This window comes from Syngnathus floridae, chromosome 7 (genome assembly GCF_059516105.1).
Source record: "Syngnathus floridae isolate MCC-2025c chromosome 7, RoL_Sflo_1.0, whole genome shotgun sequence".
NCBI lineage: Eukaryota > Metazoa > Chordata > Actinopteri > Syngnathiformes > Syngnathidae > Syngnathus > Syngnathus floridae.
Window position 1 is genome coordinate 18,207,996 of NC_142419.1, and position 26,069 is coordinate 18,234,064.

At 48.5% G+C, this 26,069-nt stretch overlaps 2 protein-coding genes and 1 long non-coding RNA gene across 6 annotated transcripts; 2 read left to right on the plus strand and 1 right to left on the minus strand.

Moving 5' to 3' along the window:
• The first annotated feature begins 3,860 nt into the window (after positions 1-3,860).
• urb1 (URB1 ribosome biogenesis homolog) lies at positions 3,861-14,702 on the plus strand. 2 transcript variants are annotated; one of them, XM_088380374.1, is made up of 39 exons: positions 3,861-4,118; positions 4,214-4,353; positions 4,423-4,574; positions 4,651-4,780; positions 4,865-4,961; positions 5,030-5,115; positions 5,189-5,314; positions 5,405-5,535; positions 5,609-5,804; positions 5,869-6,006; positions 6,098-6,259; positions 6,344-6,464; positions 6,525-6,647; positions 6,709-6,821; positions 6,881-6,988; positions 7,056-7,172; positions 7,247-7,385; positions 7,462-7,620; positions 7,694-7,890; positions 8,021-8,236; positions 8,302-8,487; positions 8,564-9,377; positions 9,465-9,663; positions 9,802-9,988; positions 10,084-10,142; positions 10,209-10,408; positions 10,478-10,588; positions 10,694-10,757; positions 10,828-10,996; positions 11,302-11,404; positions 11,479-11,639; positions 11,711-11,822; positions 11,910-12,016; positions 12,115-12,258; positions 12,328-12,437; positions 12,541-12,735; positions 12,802-13,043; positions 13,231-13,770; positions 13,862-14,702. In XM_088380374.1, the coding sequence occupies exons 1-39, from the start codon at positions 3,992-3,994 to the stop codon at positions 14,035-14,037; spliced, it is 6,657 nt and encodes a 2,218-aa protein (XP_088236500.1). In that variant the 5' UTR covers positions 3,861-3,991; the 3' UTR covers positions 14,038-14,702. The 2 variants fall into 2 exon arrangements, with proteins under 2 accessions (XP_088236500.1, XP_088236499.1); XM_088380373.1 differs by having other exon boundaries at positions 6,344-6,647.
• On the minus strand, positions 11,152-15,595 carry LOC148395798 (uncharacterized). 3 transcript variants are annotated; one of them, XR_015859366.1, is made up of 4 exons: positions 14,984-15,595; positions 11,897-14,651; positions 11,720-11,831; positions 11,152-11,620 (listed from the first exon to the last, which is right to left on the minus strand). It is a non-coding gene; the product is annotated as an uncharacterized LOC148395798 (long non-coding RNA). The 3 variants fall into 3 exon arrangements; XR_015859365.1 differs by lacking the exon at positions 14,984-15,595 and having other exon boundaries at positions 11,897-14,371; positions 14,465-14,977; XR_015859364.1 differs by lacking the exon at positions 14,984-15,595 and having other exon boundaries at positions 11,897-14,977.
• On the plus strand, positions 15,108-25,866 carry LOC148395799 (SR-related and CTD-associated factor 4-like). The gene is made up of 18 exons (XM_088380386.1): positions 15,108-15,357; positions 16,421-16,504; positions 16,610-16,654; positions 16,725-16,886; positions 16,970-17,087; positions 17,373-17,494; positions 17,574-17,693; positions 17,770-17,840; positions 17,957-18,029; positions 18,204-18,299; positions 18,361-18,440; positions 18,550-18,734; positions 18,803-18,903; positions 18,981-19,094; positions 19,176-19,332; positions 19,405-19,514; positions 24,810-24,951; positions 25,062-25,866. Exons 1-18 carry the CDS (start codon positions 15,328-15,330, stop codon positions 25,397-25,399), a joined length of 2,148 nt encoding a protein of 715 aa, XP_088236512.1. The 5' UTR covers positions 15,108-15,327; the 3' UTR covers positions 25,400-25,866.
• Positions 25,867-26,069: the final 203 nt, after the last annotated feature.

Genomic DNA, 26,069 nt, shown 5'->3' on the forward strand with positions numbered 1-26,069 from the left:
CAAACACAGTTGATGATTGCTCCAAGTTTTTATCACCACCCTTGAATTATTACTGACTTGACTTGCTTTTTATATTTTTGAAGTTAAAAGATCAGCATCAATTTTGAAAAGTTTCCCAGCTAAAATAAATGTTTCTGCTTTTGATACCTTTTCATCGCTTTGTGAAACGGCCTTCGGTCAAGCAGCAGCAGCAGCAGCAGCAACACACCAGACCGCGCCACTCTTCCGGCCGAGGGAGGATGTGGACTTTTCCGAGGTGATGCGGAATAAATTGGACCTCACATCAACGAACTCGTGGCTCAGCGTTGCTCAGCGTTGCTCAGCGTTGCTCATATGCACCGCATGCGCAAACGCTATAATCAGCCGCTCGCTCCTTTTATTAAACGGCTAGCAAGGCCGCAACTAAAACTAGCGCAAAGCTCTCACATCACAACTGACACACACACGTGCAATGATTTTAATCACAAGCGAGGTCAATGAATTTGTTGCCTGGCGACCGACCACATGGCCTTTCCTCCCCTTTTTTTTCCAACCTTTGATGGCCGGTTGAGGTTTGGAGGAGTCGCCGTGTGACTCATGCCTTGGGAAGCCTCGAGCCAGCTCGCTCGTGGTAACTAACGGCCCGGCTGACGGCCCAGATAAAGTTGTACTGTGATCAAAAGGCAAAGGGAGGATACGAGACGGCGGCGTGGAGTGGAGAGAGAGAGAGCGGAACGTAGAAGTGAGACAATGATTGGGAGCCGGATCTAACAGCGGCTTTGTAGCCTCCGAGTCTTCATCCTGGCCAGAAAACTCTTTTTCCTCTAATCTCTGTGTGGAAAAGATAACTTGAAAAAGACCATTTACACCCAGTTGAGATACGTACGGTGTCGCCGTCGCTAATGGTAAAAACTTTTTCGCGTACATCAAAATGAATAGGCCGACTGTGATGTCACAGTCGGGGCTTAAAGTGATGTAAACATTGCTTTTATGGCATCGTTTCATACATGGGCAACTCATCCAAAACGTGTAAATGTGTAAACTCACACTTGCAAGCCACTAAAAAGGACATTTGAGTTAATATTTCACTTTTAAACTGGTGGTGGGGTTTTTTCATCTTAAAAAAAGGGAAATGTACAAACGCCTCATACTAAATGCAGTATCGACTACACAACAAATTGATGGATATCTAGTTTTCAAATCTGAAACAAGTAAAAAGATGAATGGTAAAAAAATGCTAGCAATATTTTTTTTAAAAGTGAAGACACTTTGCAATGTTAGAATTTGATTTGTCTTGGCGGGCCACATAAAAAGATGCGGCGGGCCGTATCTGGCCCCCGGGCCTTGGGTTTGACACCGGTGCTAGAGACGAACAGCGCAGTCAGTGGAGGGCATCATCACATCCCCTGACTTCCTACGAGACCTCCCTTAACTCCTCCTGCCGAGATGCGAGTCGAGGAGTCGGAGGAAGCCGTGCGCACGGAGCCAACTGAAACACAAGGCCTGGCTTTGATTCACCGAGCGAAACAACCTCATTCATGAAGGAAGAGCGAGAGGAGGAAAGAGGTCACGGCGAGGCCGCGCCACCAAACGACTCTTCCCGAGTCGCGGGGTGCTCTTCCAGCCATCTTGTTTTCATGGCGCACAGGAAGAGGGAAAGAATAACACCGTGTCGTTTTGGTGCTTCTCTAATCGCCGCAGGGAGGCTGCCAGGCAGGAAGCTCCTCTGCTGAGCATCTCCTCTCTGGAATTGACATCAACGTCACGTGCAGCACGGCGAGGCCTCGCTCCGGAGGTGCCGGGCCTGCTTGGTGCAATTTCTCCTCTTTCTCTCAACGATAAGATCTACTCACGCTGTGTCCGACAAGAAGCGAAAACTATACGGTGAAATATCAGCCTATTCCCCCATTCATAAAAATAAATGTCCAGTGGTATGCAAAGAATGACTGAATGAAATGTTCCATTTGTGCAAATTGTGATTGCGGCGATTCAACTGGGAGCAAAAATGCATTTCAGCTGCATAAACCTTCCCCATGAAGCTTTTGAGGAGCAATGAACCAGGATCGAAATGGACCTAACATGGAATTGCATGACAACTTGTCATCCAACACAGTGGCTCGCAAAAAAACAACATTTTTACAGCATTGCCCCAAAGTGTTTGGCAATGTTTTCAATCAGCGCTCTAAATAGCGACAAGCCGCAAGCCCCGTGGCGCACCCGATTTGAAACTGGATCGGGCCTCCAGAACATCTGCACCTTACGTGAGACGCGTCTGGCCCCCGTTTCGCCGACGCGCGGCGGAGGGAGGGGCGTGGCCGCCGGCAGCTGCAGCCAACCGCTCCCAGATGTTGCCGATAGATAGGGCCCCAGCCGGCGTCTGGCGGGATGACGATTGATCCCGTGCGCCGAGGGCCCGCCAGGCTCGGCCGGCGAGGGCCCGACGGAAGCTCGGCGAGCCTGGCGGAGGAACCTGCGGTGCGCCAAAAGTGGCTTCAGATGCGGGGAAGAAAAAAAGGCTCTTGGAAGCCGCCCGGCTATCTCCGAGCGAGCCAGACCGAGCTGGGCCGCTTACATTGTAATAGAAGCGCTAAACACATCATCTTGATATACGGGGTACCCTCGTGACTTTCATCCGTTTGCCCAAAATAAAGGCCAGCGGCCCATATGTGCACGAGAAGAAGATGTCTAATGCCGTCTAATGCGTAGCCGTGCTGTCATTTTTTTGGACCCGCCATTATGTTGGAGAGGCATGATAGTATTTTGGGAAGAGGAGGTCCAGAGCATTAAAAATAAACACGGCACTTATGGTGCAGAAAAGGGCAGCCTGGAGCTGCCGCTCCTCTTTCCCTTCCTGCGAAAGAACGTCAATAACAGATAAGCAGATGATGCCATGCAGCCGAGTTCAACTTGGAACATTTCCCCAGGAAGCAAGAGAAGGCCACTTGCGAGTCCATTATCATTCGACAATATAACGGTGAAAGCTTTTGTGAATCACTGATGGCCGAAAACCAGGAAGTCAACGTTTTAAGATAATTCATCCTCAAAAAGTCCAAATAAGGCCCTAGATGGACATTTTTTTTCTCTGGTTCAGGTTAAAATAAAAGCTCAAACGAAGCACAGAGACATGAACAATCGACATGACGAGATCAGGAGATAAAATATGAATACTTAACGTGACTTCCCGCCAGCTATCGTGAGTCTTTAATAAAAAAAGAGTGGAAAACCTGCCAGCTCCGCATCAGGGAGTTTGGGAGTTCTCTTTCTAAATGTTAATGACTTTGACATCATAAACAAGCTTGTGATTAATGCCGTTGTAATCTTCTGCAAATATTTGCACATTTCAATGTGATGTGCCTTCGAGGCAACTCCCTATTTGTTATCATTCGTAACCTTTTCCTTATTTTCAGCAGTTCTTTGCTAAGGGGTCTAGAAGTGAAATGTATTTGCTTTAATGTGCAGCATGAATACATTTTCTCTCGTCTGGCTTTCACCCCGAAACGGGCCTTATAAATAGTTTGCGTTGGTTTGCGCGCCACGGGCAGATGTGTTTTTATAGCATGCACAGCTGCGGGCTGTAACTCGCTCGAATCGGGAGGAACAACCAATAGCAAATTCCAGACGCAAAGCCTCACCGTCAAAACTTACCGTTGACGTTGCAATCTCAAACTTGGGTCAGTGAGAAAAAGTGACTCTTAGCGGTCGCAGGCATGAATCGCAAGCAGCTGGAGCAAGCATGAATAATAATAACAATAATAATAATAATAGCAGTAATAATAATAATAATAATTATTATTATTATTATAATAATAATAATCTCTCGGCGTCTAAAATATTCTAGGCGGATAGGCCACTATGCGGAACGTTTGTGAAATCACTGAGTGTTTCCTACCGAGTGACAGTTCTGTCGGACGAGTTGTCTCTGTTTACACCGCAACGTGGATGGGAGTTCTACTACGATGATACTTGAATCAGAGTTTATTGAACATTAGTTAGGTTGTGTCGACATTTTAAAATGGGCCAAAAGCGTAAAAGTGAGCACGCGTTGGAGCCTGACACGGCGGCCAAGAAAGAAAAAACGATTGAGTTCAACGGGACTCATTTTAAAAGCATGCTGAGAGATCCCACCACAGCCTTGAAAGGTAAGTCTTTAAATCAATCCACAAATGAATATCAATGTATTGTTATTACTCACATGTGTGCCACGAAATTAAATTTGATCTGTGGCCACCTCCAGGACTTGAAACGTTCATAGCAACCGCCAAGAAGCTTCCATCATCCGAGTTGTATGATGTGGTTGAAGGTTACATTAAAATCTCCATGGATTGTGCAGAAATATTCAAACTGCTGGAAGGAGAGAAACAAACCGAGAAAGAGGTGACTCGATTTTCATATCCTATTTTGTCCTAAAATGAACATGTCATCATTGGAGCTTTTGCTGTTCAGATGGTGCTGATCTTTGAGAGTCTGGAGATGATTCTTTTGAGAACCGCCAGTGACCTGTCCCACTTCAACATGGTGGGCAACGCCATTGTGAAAAAGATCATTTCTGCTCACATGAAGCTGATTCAAAGCGGCTTTTATTCAACAAATAACAGGTCTGTCGCTTTAGCGCAACTGCATGAATGCAGAAACGGCTTTCATTCCGTGATATTATTTTTTCCCCCCTGACAGATTGGTTCGTCAGTGCCTGAGCCTCCTGTCTGCTTCCGTATCTCAAGGGCCTGAAGCTGCCAGAGAAATCTTGAGTCACATTTACATGCACAAGTCCCTCGCTGGGCTGGCCAAAAGGAAAGATAAAACTGTGAGAAGACTCAAAAGCCATTTGATAACGGGCAACGAAAAGACACTCCACTCAATCCAACATCTTCTGCTCTTCTTTTCCCAGGGAAGACCCGACGTCCGCATGGCCTTCATCCAATTTGCCCTCTCCTTTTTGGTGTCAGGGGACAACGCAACAGTTGGACTGATTCTAGAGGTCAAAGGTAATCACGATCCCATCACCGAGCAACTTTCTTCGCCGTGCTGCCAACGTGTTCATGTGTTGCGGCAGAGCTTCTGCCTGAGATTCTGAGCACGGGGCTGAAGGAGGACAGGATGTCCATCGTCAATCTCATCTTGTCCACGCTGAAGACCAGAGTGAGTCAATGCTTTTTTTTTTTACACACGGATATGAATATGACGTTTATGATGATGTTTTGTCTCATCGCAGGTGGTGTTAAACAAGGCCATCAGCAAAACGCAAAAGGTGCGCTTTTTCACAGCCGCACTGTTGGCCAACATCGCCTCGCTGTATAAATGGAACGGGATTGTGGACGCCACCGCCAATGAGGAGGATGTGAGTTTTTATCTTGTCCCAATCGCTTGCTCTGTCCCCCCACTTTTTACTTTATTGCTATTTATATACACGATTTTTTTGCGCTAAAAGATGGAGGAGGACTCTCGGAATGCCGGGATATCGCTAGTGCGGGAGATGGCTCACAGTTTCCTTCTGGACTTGTGCTGCTCCCGAAAGTACGGCATCAGCTTCCACGATGCCAGCCTTGGCACGGCGGGCAGGTAAGTCGTCCGTTAGGCCAATCCGCACGGAGACAGAAGACGCCGTCTGCAACCGCCTCGTCTTTCCCCGCAGAGTCGGCAACATCGTGCTGCTTCAGTTCCTGGTGGGCCTGAAGCAAGCCACGGAGGATGAGCTGGTGGCCCAGCTGGTGGTCCGCACACTCAAAGCCAGTCCGGACCTCCTGGCGCGCTACTTCAAAGAGACGCAGTACTCGTACTCGCCCCGCCTCAAAAGTGCCTGGCAGGGCAATGTCGGGCTGCTCAAGAAGGTGAAAATAAAATCCCACGGCCTCTACCGTACAGCGCTTGTAACGGTTGCGCCTTTTGCGGCAGATTTACGAGGCCCAGCCGGATATCGACGTTGTGTTTGCAAGCGGCGAGCTGATTCCTCTGCCTCGCTTGCTCGCCATGATCACGGTGGTCTCGCTGCCTCCCGTCTGCAACAAGGCCTTCTTCACGCAGGGCCTCCATGTAAGCGTCCCAATTTTGCCGCATAGCACAGACACACCACGAGAGGACGCTAACCGAGAATCACTAAACCGCTCGTCTCCTTTGCCGATAGTTTCCCAACACAGCGATGCAGATCACCACCTTCAACATGATGATCTTCATCTTGAATAAAGCCAACAAGAACTTGGAGTTCCTCACGGAGCACCACTCGGACGTGTACGCGGCGCACACCGTGGCCGAGCTGGCGCAGCAGTACCGAGAGATGCTTTGCAAGGTGAACGCGACTCCGCGCACGCTTCCAAAGCCTGAAATCGAGCTTCGGCTTCTTCTTCTTTTTAAAGTCATCTTCTTTTGCCAGATTTTGCCAGATATGACGAGCGTGGTTTCAAACTGGCAGTCGCTCGGCAAGAAGGACAAAGATGACGGAAGTACGAAAAGCAAGGAAGCCCATGCCAAAGAGGACACAGACACTTTATTAGGTACACTTGCAAAGAACGACTTTTACTGGGCAGAGAGCAATCGAGTTGACTTGATTGCAGATGGCGACACACCCGAGCTCGTCCTGCTCAAAGCGCTCATCCTGAAGGTGGTGTGTCTCTACCAAAAAGTTGTGCCGCACTTGGTTACTCAGTGCAAGTTTGACTTCAGCAAGCTCCTCAAAGGTAAGAAAGTGCTTTTAAAACGATCGCGGGAGCCGCAGCGACGCTTTCCGTTGTTTTCAAGGCATCGTGTCGGAGGGAGGCGAGAACGAGGGGGTGGCCCCCATCTTGCAGCATCAGATACTACAGCTGGCCTTGGACCTTCCCGCAAGCAAGTTCTCGTGGTTCCGTCTACAGGTAGGAAGATTGGGAAAAACATTAGTATGCATTTCTCCAAAATATTTGGCTTTCCGCAGGAAGCTGCAGATACCGACGAGAAGTCTGTGCTCTATCTGCTCCTCAAGATGTTTGTCGGCAGCCGCTCCGGCCAACTGAAGACCTCCACTCGGATGCTGGTTTTGAAAGTAAAGTACCTGATTGAGATGTGTACCAAAAGCTGCGGCTAACACGCCGCTCTTGTGTGATGTTTAGGTGTTGAAGGACAGCGGCGTGTTTGAGTACACTTGGGCTGAACTTGAACTCTGGTTGGACCAGCTGGACAAAGTAGAGCCCGGCCAACAAGAGCCGGTCATCCAGTTCTTGGAGAGAGTGAGCGAGCGAGCGAGCGAGGACACCCGCTAAACTTTCGAGGAACTAAACGATGATTTCTTTCTTCTTTGTAGGTGTTTGTCAAGTTGGTGTGCCAATCGCACTTGTACACGGATCAGGTGGCCAGCCTTGTGCAGGAGGCGGCCGAGCAGCAGGCCAACTCCAGCAGCCGGGAGGGAGACGGCGCCAGCGTGTGCGTGTCGCACATCGACGGTGAGCCTCTTCACCTTTTGAGGAGATTTGTCACTTTGTGTTGTCGCAATTTTGTTCATGTCGCCGCTCCCGCCAGATGTCCTGGACATGCTGGACGTCATCATGGAGGGCAGCGAAGGCGACACGGACGAATTTGGGCCACCTCTGAGCGAGGAGCTCGTGGTTCAGACGTTCCCCTTCAGTGTGGCCGTTCCCGCCGCGCTGGAGGCCCGCAACAAACTCACTCCAGACAAAGGTGTCGACTTCTTCCTTTAGTCGACAATTCCTTGTGAAAGAAAGACCTACTGATAACGCGTTCCCTCCTGTAGGGGGCGTGTTTGAGTACCTGTCGGCCGTGCTCTGTCACGTCCTGCACAGCCAGCGCGACCCGCTTCCGCTGTGCTTGGGTCTGCTGCAGTACGACAAAGAGCTGGCGTCGGCGTCCTCCTCTGAGCCGCACATCTCCGTGGTGGAGCTTTACCGCTATTACTCCAAGTGGCTGCCGCCACCGTGTCCGGTCCAGCTGGTCAGTTTGCCTGAGATCATCTTGTCATGTAAAGCAAAGAATGGGACTGAAGATAAAACCAATTTGATGTTGCGTCTTCTGTCTTCTTGTCCAAATGAAGTGACCAGGAAATGTTTTTTTCTTCTCGCAGTTTAAATCGTCCCCATATCAGCCCGGCAAAACGTCAATGGCGAGCTTCAACGCTCTAATGAAAGCCGCGTACCTGGACGGCCTGAGTTCCGTGGCGGAGGACAACTTCAGGACAAAGGCGGAGGTCGCCATAGGTTCCATGTCGCTCGCCGACTATCCACTTTCTGTCAAGCAGATTCTACTCTACATCAAATCGGCAGTGGACAACCTTAACACGGTAAGAGTAGTCGTTTCAAAGTGGCGCTCACTTGACGTTGAGAATTTTGCTTCGCTTTCGCACAGTTTTCCAAAAACAGCGGCTTGGCCATTTTGAAGAGCTTGATGCAAATACTCCAAGATCTGGTGTTGAAGCTACAAAGCTGGGAGGTACCCTCGGAGCCTCAGCCCGCTGAGAAGAGCACGCAAGATGGATCGGACCTCTTCCTGGACACGGACTGCGCCAACACTGCGGAGGCAGACAAAAAGCTGGTCAGGAGCCACGAGATCTGAGAAAAGGTGCAATTTGAAAGAAAATGCTCTAAAAGTCTCCTCGTGTGTTTTGAAGATGCTTCTCTCAACCCTGAGCGCCATCTTCAAGCATCCCTACGTGGAGCAGTGGTACCTGTCTCCGGAACAGGCCAGCCTGCCCCCGCACTCGTTGAACCCTGTCCGACTCAAGCGCATGTGCGCTCAGCTGAGCAACGACATCACCGCCCTGTTGACGATGAGCGCACCCACCCTACGCGAGCTGGGTCACACGGAGCTCATGGCGCCCTACGCCGACGCCATCCAGAACGCCGTGCGCAGGGAGCTGCTGGACACCACTTCCCGGACTCCCGAGACGCAATCCAGAGCGTTCCAGGCCTTCCTGTCCTTGCACGGCTACATGGAGCCCTCCAAAGTGAGGGACGCCGTGTCGGCGTTGCTGCTCCTCCCGCAGGAGAAGCTCGTCACCGCAAAAGAGCAGCTGAGTGCTTACGGCCGGGCCACGCTGCAGGTTCTCACCGAGAATCGAGAGCGGGACGACGGCATCTTCTTGTCGCGGGCTCACCTGGGCGGGCTGGGGACGCTGCTGCTATCCTGCCCCGGCCCGGAACCGGAGGCCTTCCTGCTCCGCACGCTGTCCAGCGAGCCCGGGAGCGCCCGGCTGGTCCATACGGAGGTTCTGCGGCACTGCCTCCGCCGTCCTCTGGGTGACTCCCTGGCCATCGCCGAGCTGCTGCTGAGCAACTCCTCCACGCAGCGTCTCTGCTTCGAGACGTGGTGCCTCCAGCCAGGTAACGTGGAGAAGATGGCAGACCTGATGGAAAACTTTCTGCCGCTCATCAGAACGTACTTGCTGGTGGCGGGGCGAGCGGATCCGGCGGCGCCCAAAAACGGTTTGTATTAAAACAGCAAAAAAAACGGGATTTATTGAAAAAAATCATAAATTTGCTTATGTCGTGTTTCTTGCTGTATCGTTGCAGTCCAACAAGCAGTTTTAAAAGTCCTGAAGGAAAATCTCCTGTCCAAGTGGATCCGGTCAGCTCTCGGAGACGCGACAGAAGCCGCTGCGGTGGTTGAAGGGCTGGCGGCTCTGATCAAGCTTTCAGCAGACATCGGAGACATCGGGGACCTGATGAAGAACCTGCCGGACGCCCTTCAGAAAGTCGACGGCTTTGAAAGGTCCGTTTTAATTGAGCACGCGAATCAGAACATGTCTGATCGGAGAGCGTTTTTGCCCGTCGACGGCTTTGAAAGGTCCGTTTTAACTGAGCACGCGAATCGGAACATGTCTGATCGGAGAGCGTTTTTGCCCGTCAGGTGGCAGCTGGTCGACGTCATCACAGAGAAGCTGTCCGCCTGTCCAGAAGAAGATGTCACGTGGAGGAAGCGCCTCACCGCGTCTGCCCTCAAGTGTCTGATTGCTTCTTACGGCCACTCCAAAGATCAGGCCGCAACCTCCTCCGCCCAAGAGCGCGACGTTCTGGAAAGGCTCCAGAGACTCATCGTAAGTTGACGAGCACGTTTTCTCATTCTTTCACTTGATCGTTGAATGAAACGATTTTATCCTTTTGAGTTTGAACCCGTTTGGTTTCTACGCAGACATCGAGTGACGACATCGCCGCGGCTGACTGGCAGACTTTTGTGAGGAACGGACTAAAGTGAGCCATCATTCAAGCTTTCATTTCTTGACAACCAAATACTAATTGCTTGGCGACGGTCTGCAGGTGGCGCTACAGAGACGAGCATTTCCTCAACGTCCTGAGGAGCCTTTTGGAAGCCATGTACTGCCCGAGCGACGCCCCAAATGGTCTGATCCCCTTAGCTACCCTCCACATGATGACCAGCAGCCACTCTCTCTTCCTGCCCACCATGTTGGACGACAACAATGACGATGGCGACAATCCCGCCAGGTGTCGGGTTAAAGGTGGGGGCAATACCTCCACAGTCAAGCAAAAGTCCAATTCTGACTTTTTGTTTCTTTGTTGCTCTTCAGCGGCCTTGGCGTCACTCCTTCTCTGTCTGGTGAAGAAATGTCCACAAGTGTGCAACCTGAATCACTTCTTAGTACTTTTGGGAGCGTACGGAGCCACGCTCAGCGATACGGGTAATGTCATGTTCACGTTTCAATTAGAATTGACATGCCGGAAAAAAATATCATATCAAGGAGGAAGATGTTGGAATGATGTCAAATGGTTTGTTCTTTACACAGATCAGACAATTCTGCTGCTCCTCCAGGAGTACGAAAAAAATAATGTCAGTCTTCTCCAGTTTGAGTGAGTACCTTTTTATTTCTTTTTTGACTAATTGCTCGTGCATGCTCACAATTCGAAAATTGCCCGGCAGGTCCATTATTTGGGGTCCGGCGGCCTTGGAGCACCACAAAACCAGGAAGAGCTTGGGATCGTCTCTGTGGAAGCAGACCCACCCAAACGACCTTTTGGCATTGCTCGACGCCCACAAGATGCTCCGAACCATCGCGCAGTTCCCGCAGCGGCGGACGATTATCCTGCAGGTGTGCACATTTTTTAAATTTATTTTGTTTTAGGTGGTATTTGGTGTAAGCATTAATGTGAATGACAAATCTGTTTTGGCAAGAAGGAAAACATAAGCATAAGAAAAATAATAATAAAATAATAATAAAAAAGAATAAGGATAGAAAATGATAAATATAATAATAATAAGTCATTTTATTTATGGGCGCCTTTCTCAACACTCAAGGTCACCTCACAACAAATAAAATATCAAGCAATCATTTGGACAATTAAAAAAAAAAAAAAGAGATCATCTGCTGTTTTTATTTATTTGGAACATTTCCAGGCAGATCAAGTGCAGCTATTCCACATCCAAGGCGTGAAGGACCTCGACGGCTTGTACGACCCTTGCTTCCTCCTTCCCGTCTTCAGCACCATTCTCCGACCAGGTGAGCGGGCGGATTCCACCCCGGCTTCTCTCGTCGCCCGACTTTCCTGTTGACCGCGGCGTCTCCTGTGGCAGAGTCTGTGGTGGACTGCTTCAAGTTTGTCTCCAGCCACGCCCTAGGCCTGACCTTGGTGGCTCTGAGCAGCTACGACGCCAAATTGCGAGCGGCGGCGTACCACGTGCTGAGCTGCTTCTACCAGCACCTGGATGCCGCTCGCTTCAGAGAGAAGAGACAGGTACAAAAGAAAATGGTCTCATAAGCTCAGAAAAAAAACAGCACTGTTTTCTCAATTGAACTGGCCAACAGCTGCTGTACCTGCTGGACCTTGTGAAGAACGGCATTCGCAAGCAGAATCAGCGGCTGCCCTTTGTCTTGACCATGTACATCAGCAAAGTGACTCAGCAGATGCTTAGACCCGGTGGGTGACCTTCAAAAAAAACAACATCAATTGCGCTCCGTGTTGCTGTCACTGACCTTTGCCCTCTGTGTTACCTCTTTCCCTCAGAGGACCACATGTACGTGGTTCTCAATCGATTCCTGCTGTCCCATCGGAGTTTGGACATGTGGAGAGTGCCCGAGTTCTTCAAGCTCTTCTACAGCTTTGACCTGGAGGTACGCTCAAAGCACAAACAACGCTCGACCTCGATGTGCTTATTTTGGTTTGTGGGTCACGGCGAGGTTGACCGACTGTTTGTTTGTTTCTCCCCAAGCACAAGACGGAGCGAGAGTGGATCCTGAGCGTGCTGGAGGAAGGGATAAATGACCAACACTGCTACGACATATGCAACCAGCAAGGCATCTTCCACAGCCTCCTCGGCTTCAGCAGCAGCCCCTTGTGCGACGAACACGCTCAGGTAGTAGTTTGAGCCCGGACCGGACTCGGCGCGCATTGTTGCGTCACACTGAGAGACTTGCTCCACCAGGCGCAGATCTTCAGGGTGTTGCGTCAGGCGGCCCGTGTCAGCAGAGCAGCGTACGACCTGAGCAACAGCTGCGGCCTGCTCACCTGGCTCATACACACGGCTGAAAAAAGGTGAGCCGCTAATGGGTCGTTAGCGCCATCTTGGAGTCGCTAAGCAATTTTATATTTGCCTAGGAACAAATCAAATTACGTAATTGTTGATGACGGCCCACAGGAATCTCGGACAACATTTACTCGGCTCCATCATCGATCTGCTCCACGCATTGTGGCTGGCCAACCTGGGCATGAAGAAGAACCCCGTCGACAGCGGCGAGACGTCCGCGGCGGAACGAGAGACGGTCAAGTGTCTCCCGCTCACACTCATCAACGAATTCCTATGCGTGGCTTTAAGCGTCAGCCGGCGCTTGAGGTAAAGATGGCGCCGGCGTGAGAAGCACGTCTCCGTTCAGGGACGCTGACGTTCGCTTTCCGTCAGGTTGGGCGTGAACGCCGCCCAGCTCGCCACCTTCCTGCAGACCTTCTCGTCCATACTCGGGCATCGGACGAGCGCTCTCGGCGCCGGCCAGCGGTCCGAGTGGACGACGCTGCCAGCTCGGCCTCTGTCCACCACCGAGGCGCTCGCTCTGCTGCAGTGCTGGAGCGCCTTGTCTGGCCGCGCCGCGCTCCTGGGCCAAATACAGGACTTGTGTGAAAAGCACAAAGTCAAGGAACTTTTGGGTGAGTGCAATTGATTGGGATTCTCAGGTCGTGACCAATCACGGCTCAGCGTGCAAACATTACATGACCCAACTCGGAAAACAGCTGAGCCCTTTTGCACTCAGATGTCATTTTTAAACACAATATTGATCAAAATGCCGTCTTTAGACGAGTTGGCATGACATGACCTCTCATGGCATCTATACAGGAGGTTCTGTGAAGGACAAGAACTGGGCAAAAGGCTCCCTAACCCTCATGCAAAAGGAGAAGCTGTCAGAGGACACCGAGACAGAAGAACAACGGCAGAGTCTCCTAGCCGAGTGCCGGGCCACTCTCTGCAGCATCGTTATGCACTGGCGCCCCGCGTTTGGCCTCGGCCAAGAAAATCCCACGGAGGCTTCCGCTCTGCTGGCGGTGGAAACGGGCCACCTGCTCGCCAAGTGGTCCCTCAGGTGCCTGGCGGAGGACCCCTACGATGACGAACGCTCCGAGAGCTTCTTGCGTTGGCTGGAAACCAACTTCACGGCGCACGAGGAGATGGCGGACGCGCTTCTGCGCGACCCCGGACCCGAGGCAGACCTGCTTCGCCTCTACCATCGCGCCTGCCGTACGCCCACCGGCGAAACCTTCCGCTTGTTCACCCACGTTATGATGCGCTTGCTGGAGAGGCGAGGCCAACTCCCACACACGCATGGAGCGATCGTTGCTGCTTGCAGCCCAGAAGACACTCGGGACGAGTCCAAATGCGGTAAGGATCCAAATGTTTGGTGTATTTGAAACTTTTGATCCGTTTGACCAATCACCTCACTGTTGGGGCATTTCTTTTTTCCCTTTTCTAGAAGCGGGCCTGGCTATGCTGTCTCTGTACATCCACGACGTGTGGGGCGGAGCCGACTCGCCACAAATCTTCCTTTCTCACGTCGCCATGGTGACCGGAGGCAAGCGTAAGCGGACTAAAGCGCACAAATCGGGCGTCAGCGCCGTTTGTCAGGACTTGGTAGCCATGACGACGTGAACGCTACGCGGCAGCATAGTTCAAAATGTGACTTTTTCAGGACCGAAACAATTTCAGCTTGGAAGAGGCCATTTTATTTGCTTCTTTTTGCTAGTTATTGTTCTTGTAGGTTTATATTAAACTGGATGATGTGTTTCTCCTCCGACTTCTGCGTCTACATCTCCTGCAACAAAACGAGACAGTCGTTGTTTTTTGTTTGTTGGTTCCATTTGAACTTGCACTCACCATGGCAAGTGGGCACTGCCTGACATGAGATTCAAGGTGAGGAAGAGGACCCCCACAAAGGCAGCCAGAGTGATCCAAAATGCAATAACGATGGAGTCTGAAAGCGGTGCTGCATTAGGTCAGAGGAGAAGAAAGAAAACGAGATATTCAAGCAAAGTGACTCACACTTGTTGTATTTTAACTTGCTTTGGTCCACAATTACTGGATCCACGTAGTCATAATAATATTCCCATCCGTCGAATGGCGCACTAGTCGAGTTGTCCATGGTGATCCCAGTTTAGGATGCTGCTGCTCCAGCTAACTTTTGGAAGGAATGTAATCAAGCTGTGTTGTTCCAACAGAAAGTCGTCCTTGACTCGTTGCAAAATAGGCGGGGTCCTAACCAGTGACTGCCATGTATAGTTTTGCAGTTGTGTTAATAAAAAGATTAAATTGTTTCATTTTTCTGTTTTTTTGCTATACAGGGTGGATCAAACACAAGATTTTTTTTCAAGATGAATTTTATCTTATCTTTCTTGGCCTCCCTTTCCTCAGTTGCACGCATGCTCCCTTCACTTTAATTTTAATTCATGTGGATTTATGTGACAGTAAAACAAATCTTTTTGTGAGCACAAAGGGCATTTTTTCCCGACTACACTGTACTTCTATATTTTAGACAATGAAGGTATCTTTAGAATAAAAGACATACGATGGTAGAAATAGAATGCTGAGGAATACGTACAAGCATATTAGAAAGTTATGAAATTAAGACGTCCTGTTGAGTCACTGCAATTTCTACTCCAACCACAGCACGGCAATGGTTGCCCAACAACGCCTCGTTGCCAACAACCAAAGGACGTCAAGGAAGAAGGCTGACGTGTTTGACGTCACATTGCTCGCGTTTATCGAGGCGGTATGCGGCTAAAGCGAAGCTAAACTATGTAATCCTTCAAGAAGCCGATTGTCATCTTTCTTTTGCTTAGTTACGTGGTTGTTAATTTCGGCGTCGACATACATGGTGACGAGTAATAAGAATAAAAAAAAGCTCGTCTTCTAATCGGGTTTGTGAAAGGCAAATCAAGAAGAATGGAAGCGGTGAACGCGTTCAACATGGAGGTAAAGTTTGCTCGTGTTCTGGTCCAAAGGGCGACAGTAGCGAACGGCGTTAGTGCTCGTCGTGTTTTCAGCTCACATGTGCTAGATTGAAAATGAAACGCTTCTTCGTTGTGCTTTGTATTCCTTTCAATCGTCGATTGATCTGAATTGTTTGCGCCTGTTGTTGCTCGTATGCCTAGCAAGGCCTTTCGGATTCTGTGCTAAGCTAACTGCTAATTGAGATGCTCGGGTACCTCGCAAAGGCCACATTGTTGTGTGTGTGTGTGTTTTTTTTAAGTGACGCGAACGTAGTAAGATGGCTGTTTTTGTTTTTTTTAATCGCGATGCCTTCTGCAGTACAACTGACATTTGCATGTGTAATTTTGAGATCACAGTGGATTACATACAACTAATCTAGAATTCATCTTAAAGTTACAAAAATGTCCACTGCCCAACTAATCTAGAATTCATCTTAAAGTTACATGAATGTCCACTGCCAACCTCTGTTAAGTGAAATTTTGCATTGTCCTCCAATTTATGCTTGCATGCTGTACGTGTGACAACTTGCATTCATCTAAACTGTTTATTCGAATATGTGGTGCAATTGTTTTGTTGGATATATGTCCCTTGTATGTGTGTTATGAAAATGCCAAATAAGTTTGTAAGTGCAGTTTTAACTCACCGTTTTAGTAGTTATTTGTTTGTTTTACATGGAAATGGATTTATTGTGGCCCAATCATTTATCAACTGCCCGGTTTAATCGATCAATAGTAGTAGGCTAGCGCTTTTAATTTTGGTTCATTTCTTTTCTATTTTCACCTGTTTTCTAGCTTTGGTCATGTGGCATGGTTTGCAAGCTGAGCGCGATGGCACTGTGATGACATTTTCAGTTGACAACAAGTGGCAAAATGGCCGCTCCCTGACATTCAATATTAGCTCATCCTAACGCACTTGTGTTTCGAAAAGAGCTGTAACTCTTTACTTAGCACTGCTATTTGAAAATTTGACATTTGCTGCTCCGGTTTTTGCTGAATTTGATGTGATTTGCGGTCAAGTAATGTTTGTTTTGTGTGCAACCTCTCAGTTGTTCTCCATGCTTGACATGAAGCCTCCCATATCGCGGGCTAAAATGATGTCTGTTACCAAGGCCGCCATCAAAGCCATTAAGGTAAACAGCCATTGCTCGAAATTGTACAATTTTAACAAGCCTTAAGTGTGTTTGCGGATTTGACGTTGTTCGTAGTGACTGATGCCAGGTTTTTCTTTTCGCTAGCTCTACAAGCATGTCGTCCAGATTGTTGAGAAGTTCATCAAGAGGGTACGTTGCACCGTCGCACGAGTTGGATGAATTTGGGCTTTGTCACTTCAATTTGGTTTCTTTTCATCAGTGTAAACCCGAGCTCAAAGTTCCCGGCTTGTATGTGGTGGACTCTATCGTACGGCAGTCGCGTCACCAGTTTGGTGTGGACAAGGACGTGTTCGGGCCTCGTTTCTCCAAGAACTTCACAGACACCTTCCAGAATCTTTATAGCTGCTCAGAGGACGATAAGGTAGCCGCTCTTTGTGCTTTTGCTGCCATGAGGTACAACGCAATGTTGAAAGCTAAACTAACTAACTTTTCTGTCTGTGTCAGGACAAAATTGTCCGCGTGTTGAACCTGTGGCAGAAGAATAGCGTGTTTGACATGGACATCATCCAGCCTCTGATGGACATGGCTGAAAATGTCCCGTCACCCTCGCCGTCCCTTGAAAGTAAGAAAAGGATATTTCATGTTTTCATTGGAAATAGAAGGATGATAACGGTTGTTTTTTTGTTGCAATATCGCAAATGACCACTAGACAGCACACGTGTCAGTTGTGCTTACACTGGGACTTGTACTGCAATATTAGTTGGCCTATTTTTGCGGGATTAGAATGATTTGCAAGACAAATAATACAATAAAATATTGGGTGACTAATGCCGCCTCCAGAAGTTAAGGTTCCCATCCCTTGTCTAAAGTGTGCATTAAGTGCGGCGTCTTTCGCATGTGTGACCAGTTCCCACGGAATCACAGCCTCCTCCCACGACAGCGACCCTCAACGTAGCTCCGCCACAAGTGTCCAATTCTGATGCCTTAGCCGCGGTGGCCCAGCTGTTCCAGTCCCCGCACGGTCAGGAGGTGAGTGTTTGCCCTAAACTTCAAGCGTGCAGAGCGGCCGCTCTGCAACCATTGTTCACCGTTGTCCTTTTATCGGCAGCTCCAGAGGATGCTTCACAGCTTGCAGCAGGCGGAAAAGAGCTACGCGGCCAATCATACAAACGGGCCAAATGCTCACCAGGTCAATGTGGCCCAGTCCCAAAGAGGCACCCTGGCTGAGGTATTTGCACGCTCCCAACACGTACTGAACCCCGCTTTCACCTTTTGGAGCTGAAAATGTGGATCCGCTTCCTCAGAAACTGCTCGACAGCTTTGACTATGACGACGAGCCCGAGAAAGTGGCAACGAGCGACACGACGAGCTGTTTGTGAGTTACCTTTTGGATCCTACCGTAAAATAGCGGCAGCTGATGCCGTCGTGAATGTTAACAATCACACTTGTTGCAGCGAGTGTGTACCTCAATCATGCTGTGTTGAATTGTAGCACCGGAAGAGACCACGTCCATGGTCAGATGCGCAACATGGAGGCCGCTCATCCATTTCCGGGCGGATTTGAGGTAGCGACTCTTTTACGGGGAACCCAACCCAAGACTTTGAAACTTTGTCAAATTGTCCTAAAGCTTGATGTGGTAATGTTCCAGAACTGTGGAAAAAATGGCGCAATTTCTGCGCACATGCCACTCGATGCTGCTAATTCACTTTTTTGAAATTCATGCGATGATTCTTCTCAGTTTGGTGGAGTGGCGGGTGATGCCGAGCGCCAGATGCTACCCATCGGATACCATTCCAGGAGTGACCAGTCTACGCTGATGAACTACCAATCGCAGGTATAGCGCCAAATGGATGGAGCCGCCATTTCGCTGTGTCATTTTGCATGTTGTCTAACAGGCGGACTCAAGGGAGGACCTTTATACACATCGAGAAGGCAGACACGGAGCCTACGGCAGAAGAACAAGATCCGGTTCCAAGTAAGATTCTTGTGGATTTTAACCAACCCTACTGCGTCCAAGTTGGAGCGGATTGCGTCGGATTGACCGTAACTCATTCTGCCATAACGCGCTTCGCTCGTTCCCGTAGATCTCCGAGACGAAGACGCTCGCGCTCGTCGTCGCGGTCGAGAAGGTCGAGGCACAGACGCTCCAGATCGCGCTCGAGAGAGAGCCGCCGGCTGCGCTCCCGCTCGCAGGACAGAAACGAGCGAGAGTGTGATAGGGAGCGGCGGCAGAAAGGGCTCCCCGCCATCAAGAGCCAGACGCTCAGCGGTACGTCCCATGACTCGAAACCCAGATGTATGCGTGTCGAGCAGCCTTCAATTAGTTTTGTTTCTCAGTGTGCACCACAACACTGTGGGTCGGTCAGCTGGACAAAAAAACCCAGCAGTCGGACGTGGTCTCCCTCCTGGAGGAATTTGGCCAGATCGAGTCGGTCAACGTAAGCGCGTGCTCCATCGTCACCGACTTCGAAAAGAGATGGACGCATTCTTATTGGCAACCTTTGTTTGCTTACAGATGATCCCCCCGAGAGGTTGTGCCTACATCGTGATGGTGCATCGACTCGACGCCTACACGGCCTTGAACAAGCTCAGTCGCGGCTCATACAGAGTCAATCAGAAGCCTGTGAAGGTGCGGCCATTAACCATCCATTAACCATTAACCCCGCCTTTACGTTCGTTCCGTCAGTGATACCTTTGTGCTATTTCATAGATTGCGTGGGCTTTAAACAAAGGCATAAAGGCGCCACACAAAAAGTTCTGGGACGTCGAGCGAGGAGTCACCTACATCCCCTGGGCCAAAGCCAAAGCCGAGGAGCTGGAGAGTTATCGTGAAGGCGGGATGCTGGACCCGGACACGCTCAGCGAAGGTGAGTCCGCTCATTTGCCCTTTGTAGCCTAACCGCCCCCACACCAACCTCATGGGGTCTCTCGGTCTTCAGAGTGGAAAAGCCTTCTGGACCTTAACAATCCGCAGACGGCGGCCGTGAACGGCATGTTGGAAAGCACGGCGGCGGCGGCGGCAGGCGGGACCGTCCGAGCTCTGATTCAGGTAACGCTAATGTGCAGTCTAAAAGCTGTCCTTTCTCTTCCTGTTTGTTTGTTTGCTGCTTAATGGCCTCTTTTTGGAGGCCCCCTTCATAAGCTCTTGACATGTTGGGGGGAAAATAAAATGTAGTGGAGCGGATGTGAATCAACTTCATTCTTTTGCACACCAATCGACAGCATCGAACTTGATTCCGTGTGTCTTCTGGTGCTCGCACAAATGCCATTTTAAGACCGGAAACGAGGAACCGCTCGGTCGGTGCTGATGCATGCTCACGTGCAAGCCCTACTTGGGTGCAAGGGAAACGTTTTCAGACTTGTCACAGACGAGGCGATATCTCCGTAAGCCGACAAGTAGTCGTGTCAAATTCGGTAACGTCTAACCGCACCTGAAGAACATGAGTGTAACTATTCCAAATGCTTCACAGTCTTGACTCGGGACTGCCACCTTGTTGAAATGTTCATTTACTGCCAGTCTGGCTGGACCCTTCTCTTCATTTTATGCAATGTGTACAGCTCGCGTGATGCCAGTTTGTGAACAATTGAATACTCAGTCTCCAAATATTTGCCTTTGAGGATTCCTCATCAGAGTGCAAACTGCACCACCACTGAGCAAAAGTTATCGGGGTTGAAGCTTTTGATTTAGAAAAGAAAGTCCTAGAGGTGAGAGGGGGCGTTGCGTCCATCCGTCCGTCCGTCTATATGCGGAATTTGACAAATGTTGCATCTGCAAACTGTTTTTGTAGATGTTCATTCATCTAAGTATAAAAAAAAAAAATGAATAGCACTCGCCTCCACTGTGCTTGTCGGGGATGGGGAGCGTACCCCGTCTTATTTTAGGAGTGCGAGGCAAACACCCTGGACTGGTATTCCGCCAGGCACATATAGACAGCCACTCGCATTCAGAGCCATGCAAACGGAGCATGCAGCTTTTTGCAACGTGAAGGGAACCCGAAGTACCCCGGAGAGAACTTGCAAACCCCACCGGAAGGAAGGCTGGAGCTGAAACTTGAGAACCAGGTCAGTTAGGAAGACAGACGGCTACTCCAAGAAATAAAATGGAGACGGGGTGGTGGGTGGGTGGGTGGCTCGATTGTATGCTTTAAGCTTTTTTCTACCAAATTGTATTGCAAACCAAGAAAATACTTTGCCATCTTCAAATATTCCTACGCACTCAAATTGTCGACATGCAAAGGAATTGAGTTTTTGGTGCCTTGCCGAGCCGGCCGGGATGGAAGAAAATAAAAGTTGTAGTCGTGATCAGGTCGGACATCGCGGTTGTCACAAAGTGTCACATCAACGTGCACTCTTGAGCAACAGACGCGCAGAAGAGGCTGCTGTGTTTGTTGGGGAGAAAAAATAGCATTTGTTGGCTCTTCTGGAACTTCTCACAAAGGAGGATCACGAGCGCCTTTGCTACTCGTAGGAATCAAGGACTTGCTCCAAGGTTATACTTTACTACCAACCTTTTCCTTTCCGTCAGAAAATCAGCATTTAAAAGCTTGACGGCGGGTTTCCAACCTAGGGTCAGCTTGCCTTTTGTAGTCCGCCATGTATGTGTCAGTGGCCCATGCTTCATGCTAACTAAACGTCCTGGTGGTGATATCCACTTTGTGTGGGTCCAATGCCACTGACAACTACAGCCACTAAACTTTCAAAACATGATTATCAGTTGTTGCCACCATTTTGCTAGCCAGCCATAACATCACATTGCTAAAGGCTGAGCCGCACTGTATTTGTTTATGGAGTAACGAGTGAGTCACATTTCCTGACACTTGTGCAGTATTATGTTCTATGCCTCAGTACTGCGCTGAAAACCCCCCGCAAGTTGTCCCGACCCACCAATCGCAGATCGAGGCAAAGAAACTGAGGCGCTAACATTTCTCGCAACAGAGAAATTCCATTACGGTGCCTTATTAACATGAACAGAAAGCTCCAAACCAAAAAAAGAAATCCAATTACTTGATGGCTTAGTTTTAGCAGGTGGTAACTGGTCAAAGTGGCCTTCTTGATCCAGAAGTTTTCTGTATGCAGCTCGGGAGGAAAAAGTTTGGAAGAACATCAAATAGGTGAGTGTGGAAGCATCTGGCAAATAACTACTGACAGACAAGAGAAAAAGAAGGGTGGCAATTAATTTTGATCTAAAAACTGGAGGTGAGTTTGTTGTGCAGCTGCAAACAAAAGTACAAAGGAAATACTCTTGAAGCATCGCGGGGGTGCCCAGCAAAGAAGGGACGCTCGGCTCGGCTCGGCCCGGCCCGGCTCGGCTCGTGGGATTAACAAGGAACTGCCCCCGATGGGATCGGACCAGTCTGGTAAGAGCCGACACGGCATCAAAGCTGATTGACTTGACGCTGGCGCGCTCTGCTTCCACCAGAGTAGCCGTTTGGGTTCATTGTCTTTTGCATGCGACTCGAAACACGCGAATCCCCTCTTAAGCCTTCTGTCCGACTCATCCCTTCCAGTCAATTTAGGGGGAACATTTAAAAAAAAAAATAAAAAAATAGATTGGACATAAAAGATGTTGGCTAGTAGTCACAAAAACAAAAGTTTAATGAAATATGTAAATATTAGCAAAAGGATATTATGACATTGCAATTTTTTAGTTTTGACCCATAAACATGACTGGATTTCTGAATTAGAAGTTTTGACAGAAATGTGGCTTTCAATTTATGTCTAAATCCAAATCTTGTGTGATCCTAGTTGAAATTGAACATGTGCAGAGTGTAGGTCAGAACCTTTTTTTTTTAACACACTAACAGAATTTGAAAGGATTTTTATTCGGGCTCGTTGTTCTAACGCTGGACAGTAACACATCGGGTATGAGCGGGTTTTAATATTAGGACAGGTGACATTCGTCTATGGTATAAACTTGAAAAGTAATGTCCCATTTATGCCCTCCCTTTTTAAAAAAAATAGATTAGTTCAAAAGGACAACTCTTTGCATTTGTGCTGCTTTCAACACTCTTGTTCCAACTTTGAAATAACGTTGAGCTGAAGAAATTTCCATCTATACATTTGTCCCGGCCGAGTCGCCAGCAACGTTTGCTGTTGCGGAAATGTTGAGGTGGGAGGTGGCCTTCTTGCACTCACTTTGACTGCGCCAGCGTGTGTATGACATCACGGTGCCCTGCACAGATGAAGTCAACCTTGTCCGCTCATCAAACCTTTTCAAGTGGTGATGTCACCGTATTTTGCAAATAACACCAACCAGGGTTTTGAAATATTTTTTTTAATTATTTTTTTTAATTTAAGTTTTGCAGTACTCTCTTGTGCAATCAGTTGTGCTGCTCCGGAACTATGATCATGATTAAAGTAGAGATTATATGAATAAAAGTCCAAGGGTGTCAAAACAAAGCAATAGCATCTTGGCGAAAGCATTGAAAAAAAATAATAATAATAATAATAAAGCATTTGTGTCTTGTGCAGGTGTTGCACATGGCACACAGAATAAGCCACTTCTTTACAGGATAAAGCCTTGTAATTATATTTTGTTCCCTGATGTCAGAGGTCTCGTAATATTGACAAATCCAAAGACAGCCGCAGCTTCTGTTTTTGACTGGTGCGTAAAGCGATGATAACCATAGAAGTGGCCGGCCCTTCACTCGTTCTGTCCCGGTTGCTCGATGAAAAATGGCCCCAGCCACAAAGCAGCACCGGCCGGAAGCATCCGTTGATTTTGTGTGGCTCCGGTCACAGGTGAGCTGCAGCCAATCACATTCCCACCTATGGACAATTTGGAGTCTTCAACAAGCGTGTTTTTGGGTCATTCTGCCCAAACTCACACAAGCGCGCCGGCAGAATGAGGAAAGCCTGAGCCCGGATTCCAACCCGAAACCGTAGAACATATGCGCTAAGACGACACAATTTCCCCTCCAGGTCCGGCCTATGGGAAAGCGTGATGGATAGGGACAGACCCCCCTCGAGTAAAAGAGACCCCCCCCCACCCCACCCCACAGGGATTTGTAATTGTGTATGGGTACCACAAGATGGTGGCAAAGGACATTGTTTCATGAAGCTCCTCAATTCACTTCCAATTGTTTACATGAATCAAACTTGCGCGCTGGGAGTGCTGGCTGCGCTCTGAGCACAAAACAGCCAATAGGTGAGTTTTTCAGACAAACTGGCAGAACGCGGACTTGGCAAATTGCACCTGAGTGGTGGCATGCAAAGCGCATGATTAGGATGGCTGCTAATAAAAAAAAAAAAAAAACGAGGGAGAGCGGGTGAGGTGGCTGTGGACAAAAGCTCCATAAAAGGTTTTCATCGCCAGGAGATTTATTTCGCACTTTGACATGCATCTGGCATATTGCCCAGCTGAAGACATTTTCATGGCAGCAGGGGTGTTGTGGTTGCTCCCCCCGGGGGCCATCCGCACCGTTGGCCCCCCACTTTGCACGCCACTGCACAAGAAAAAAATGGAATAACTTTGATAACCTCTTTGTTAACAAATTGTCATCATGAAGCGTGGGTACATGAACTCTCTCTCTCTTGCTCGCCTTGTAACTAGAAGGTTAACATCTAAGCTTCGGGTCCAGCCAAAGTTTCTTCTTGCAGCTTGTTGTTTTTGCAAGCAACATGTACCGGTTGCACGAGAAAAATACCTTTTAGCCTCACGGTGCACAATTTTAAGATCAACTTCATGAAAGGCAGCGTTGATGGCTAAGAGGCAAGTGTGATGAACTGAAAATTGCCAAAACTCTTTGTGACAGAAACGGCTGCTCAGTTCGAAGCAACACACACAAAAAAAAGGTTCCAGTGGACTGAGTTTGGGTCTGCATGTTTACGGACCTCTCCAAAGTAGCCCGGAACTCCTCTGAGACAATACCAATACCAGACAATTTAAATGAATTTATATTTTTTAATCATTAAACAGTTGTTTTAATTTGTATCTGTAACATATTTAATTTGACTTTCACCTTTACTGGTTAATTATAAATTAAGTATACATCAATTATCAGCATTTTATCAATTATCTTCTTATACCTTGGAAAAAAAAAATTGTATTTTACTAATTAGAGCACACATACACAAACTTTTTAAAATGTCATCTACGCATGAATTCTTTTTTTTCTCACAAATTTACCTCCTTAAGCTAATTAAAAAATGACAGTGAATTATTTGATGAAAAAAAACTGTTTTTAATTTATTCTTTTTACCTCATGTACAACTGGCATGTACCATTCATTTGTTTTCCAAACAAAAGTTTCCTGGCTGTGCCTGACCAAGTCGTGCTGTATTGTCTTCAGCGAAACTTTTTGCTGCTTTTAAAGGCCTCATGTTGCGCTTGTCTGTCTTGCAGGCTCCCGCCGTCCAACAGGGGGCGCCCATGGGAAGCCCGCCGCCATACCTGCCCCTGGGTATGCTGTCCCCAGGGTCCCTGCCTAGCACGGGGGGCCCGATGCTGATCCCGCCAAAGTTAAAGCCTGACGCCATGGCAGCAGGTAGGACCCTCACGCAGCAGCGGGGGGCCGCAAATAGCCCCCAAGCCAGACTTTGGACACCTGTCACGACTTGTTGATACTCATAATCATCTGATGTCTTTTCCGGGCAGCCGTCAAATCCCCAACGGAGTCGACGCCCAACCTCGAAGGAGACAAACTCTCGGAGCGTCTGCTGGGCTCCCCCACCGCCATCAACCTGCAGACGCCTCCGCCAGGTCTCCCCCCAATGCGTCCTCCTCACCTGCCGCCATTCCTCTCGCCGCCCGCCATGATGCCCGCAGGACCCGCCTTCCCCCCGGAAAGGTTCCGGATGGCTTTGCCCTACCCCCCTCGCGGCCCCATGCTCCACCGGCCTCCTTTTCTGCGGCCGGAGGGCACCATGCCGTCTTTCAGGGGACGGCCGGGCTTCGGAGGCCCGCCGCCCCGCCTGCCCAGGGGGAGCTGGTGATCGAGCAACCTCTCGTCGCCATCTCATCAAAACGAGGACAAAGAGCATCTCGGCTGTAAATACTGTACATGCGTGCCACCCTTTGTGATCTTTTTGTATATTTGAAGGAAAAATGAGTCTAGTTTAAGTGCTAAGGCTACAAAGAAAATCTTTATTGACAATGCTAACTTCTAGAAAGAGCCAAAACTGTGTTTTGTTTAATCACCTTGACTTCTTCTTCACGTTTTGATTAAAAAAGATAAAACTACCACGAGCAACCAGCATCATGGGCTCACTTTGTGACGATAATTAAAAAACAAAAGCCACAGTAGATTTAATCTAAGTTTCATTTTCACATTTTGACCTCATGTCGGTCTGAGAATCACGCTAAAAAAATATCTACCAATGCAGAAATTGCCGTTTAAAAAAAAAAAAAGGGTTTTACCTTTTGTATTAATCCCCTGAAATAAAGGAACTTTCACACCATATTTTGATGAATTGAGATGGAATAATAATAATAATAATTTGTTGATTAACATGTATTTGTCTTAAACTACATATTAAAGTCGCTTATATATAAATAAATAAATACAATCAATCATGTGTCCCGTGATCAACAATTAGTAGAGTGCGTGTGTGTGCGTGTGTATGTGTGTGCCCCATCAGTACATCAATGAGGAATCTGTTGATT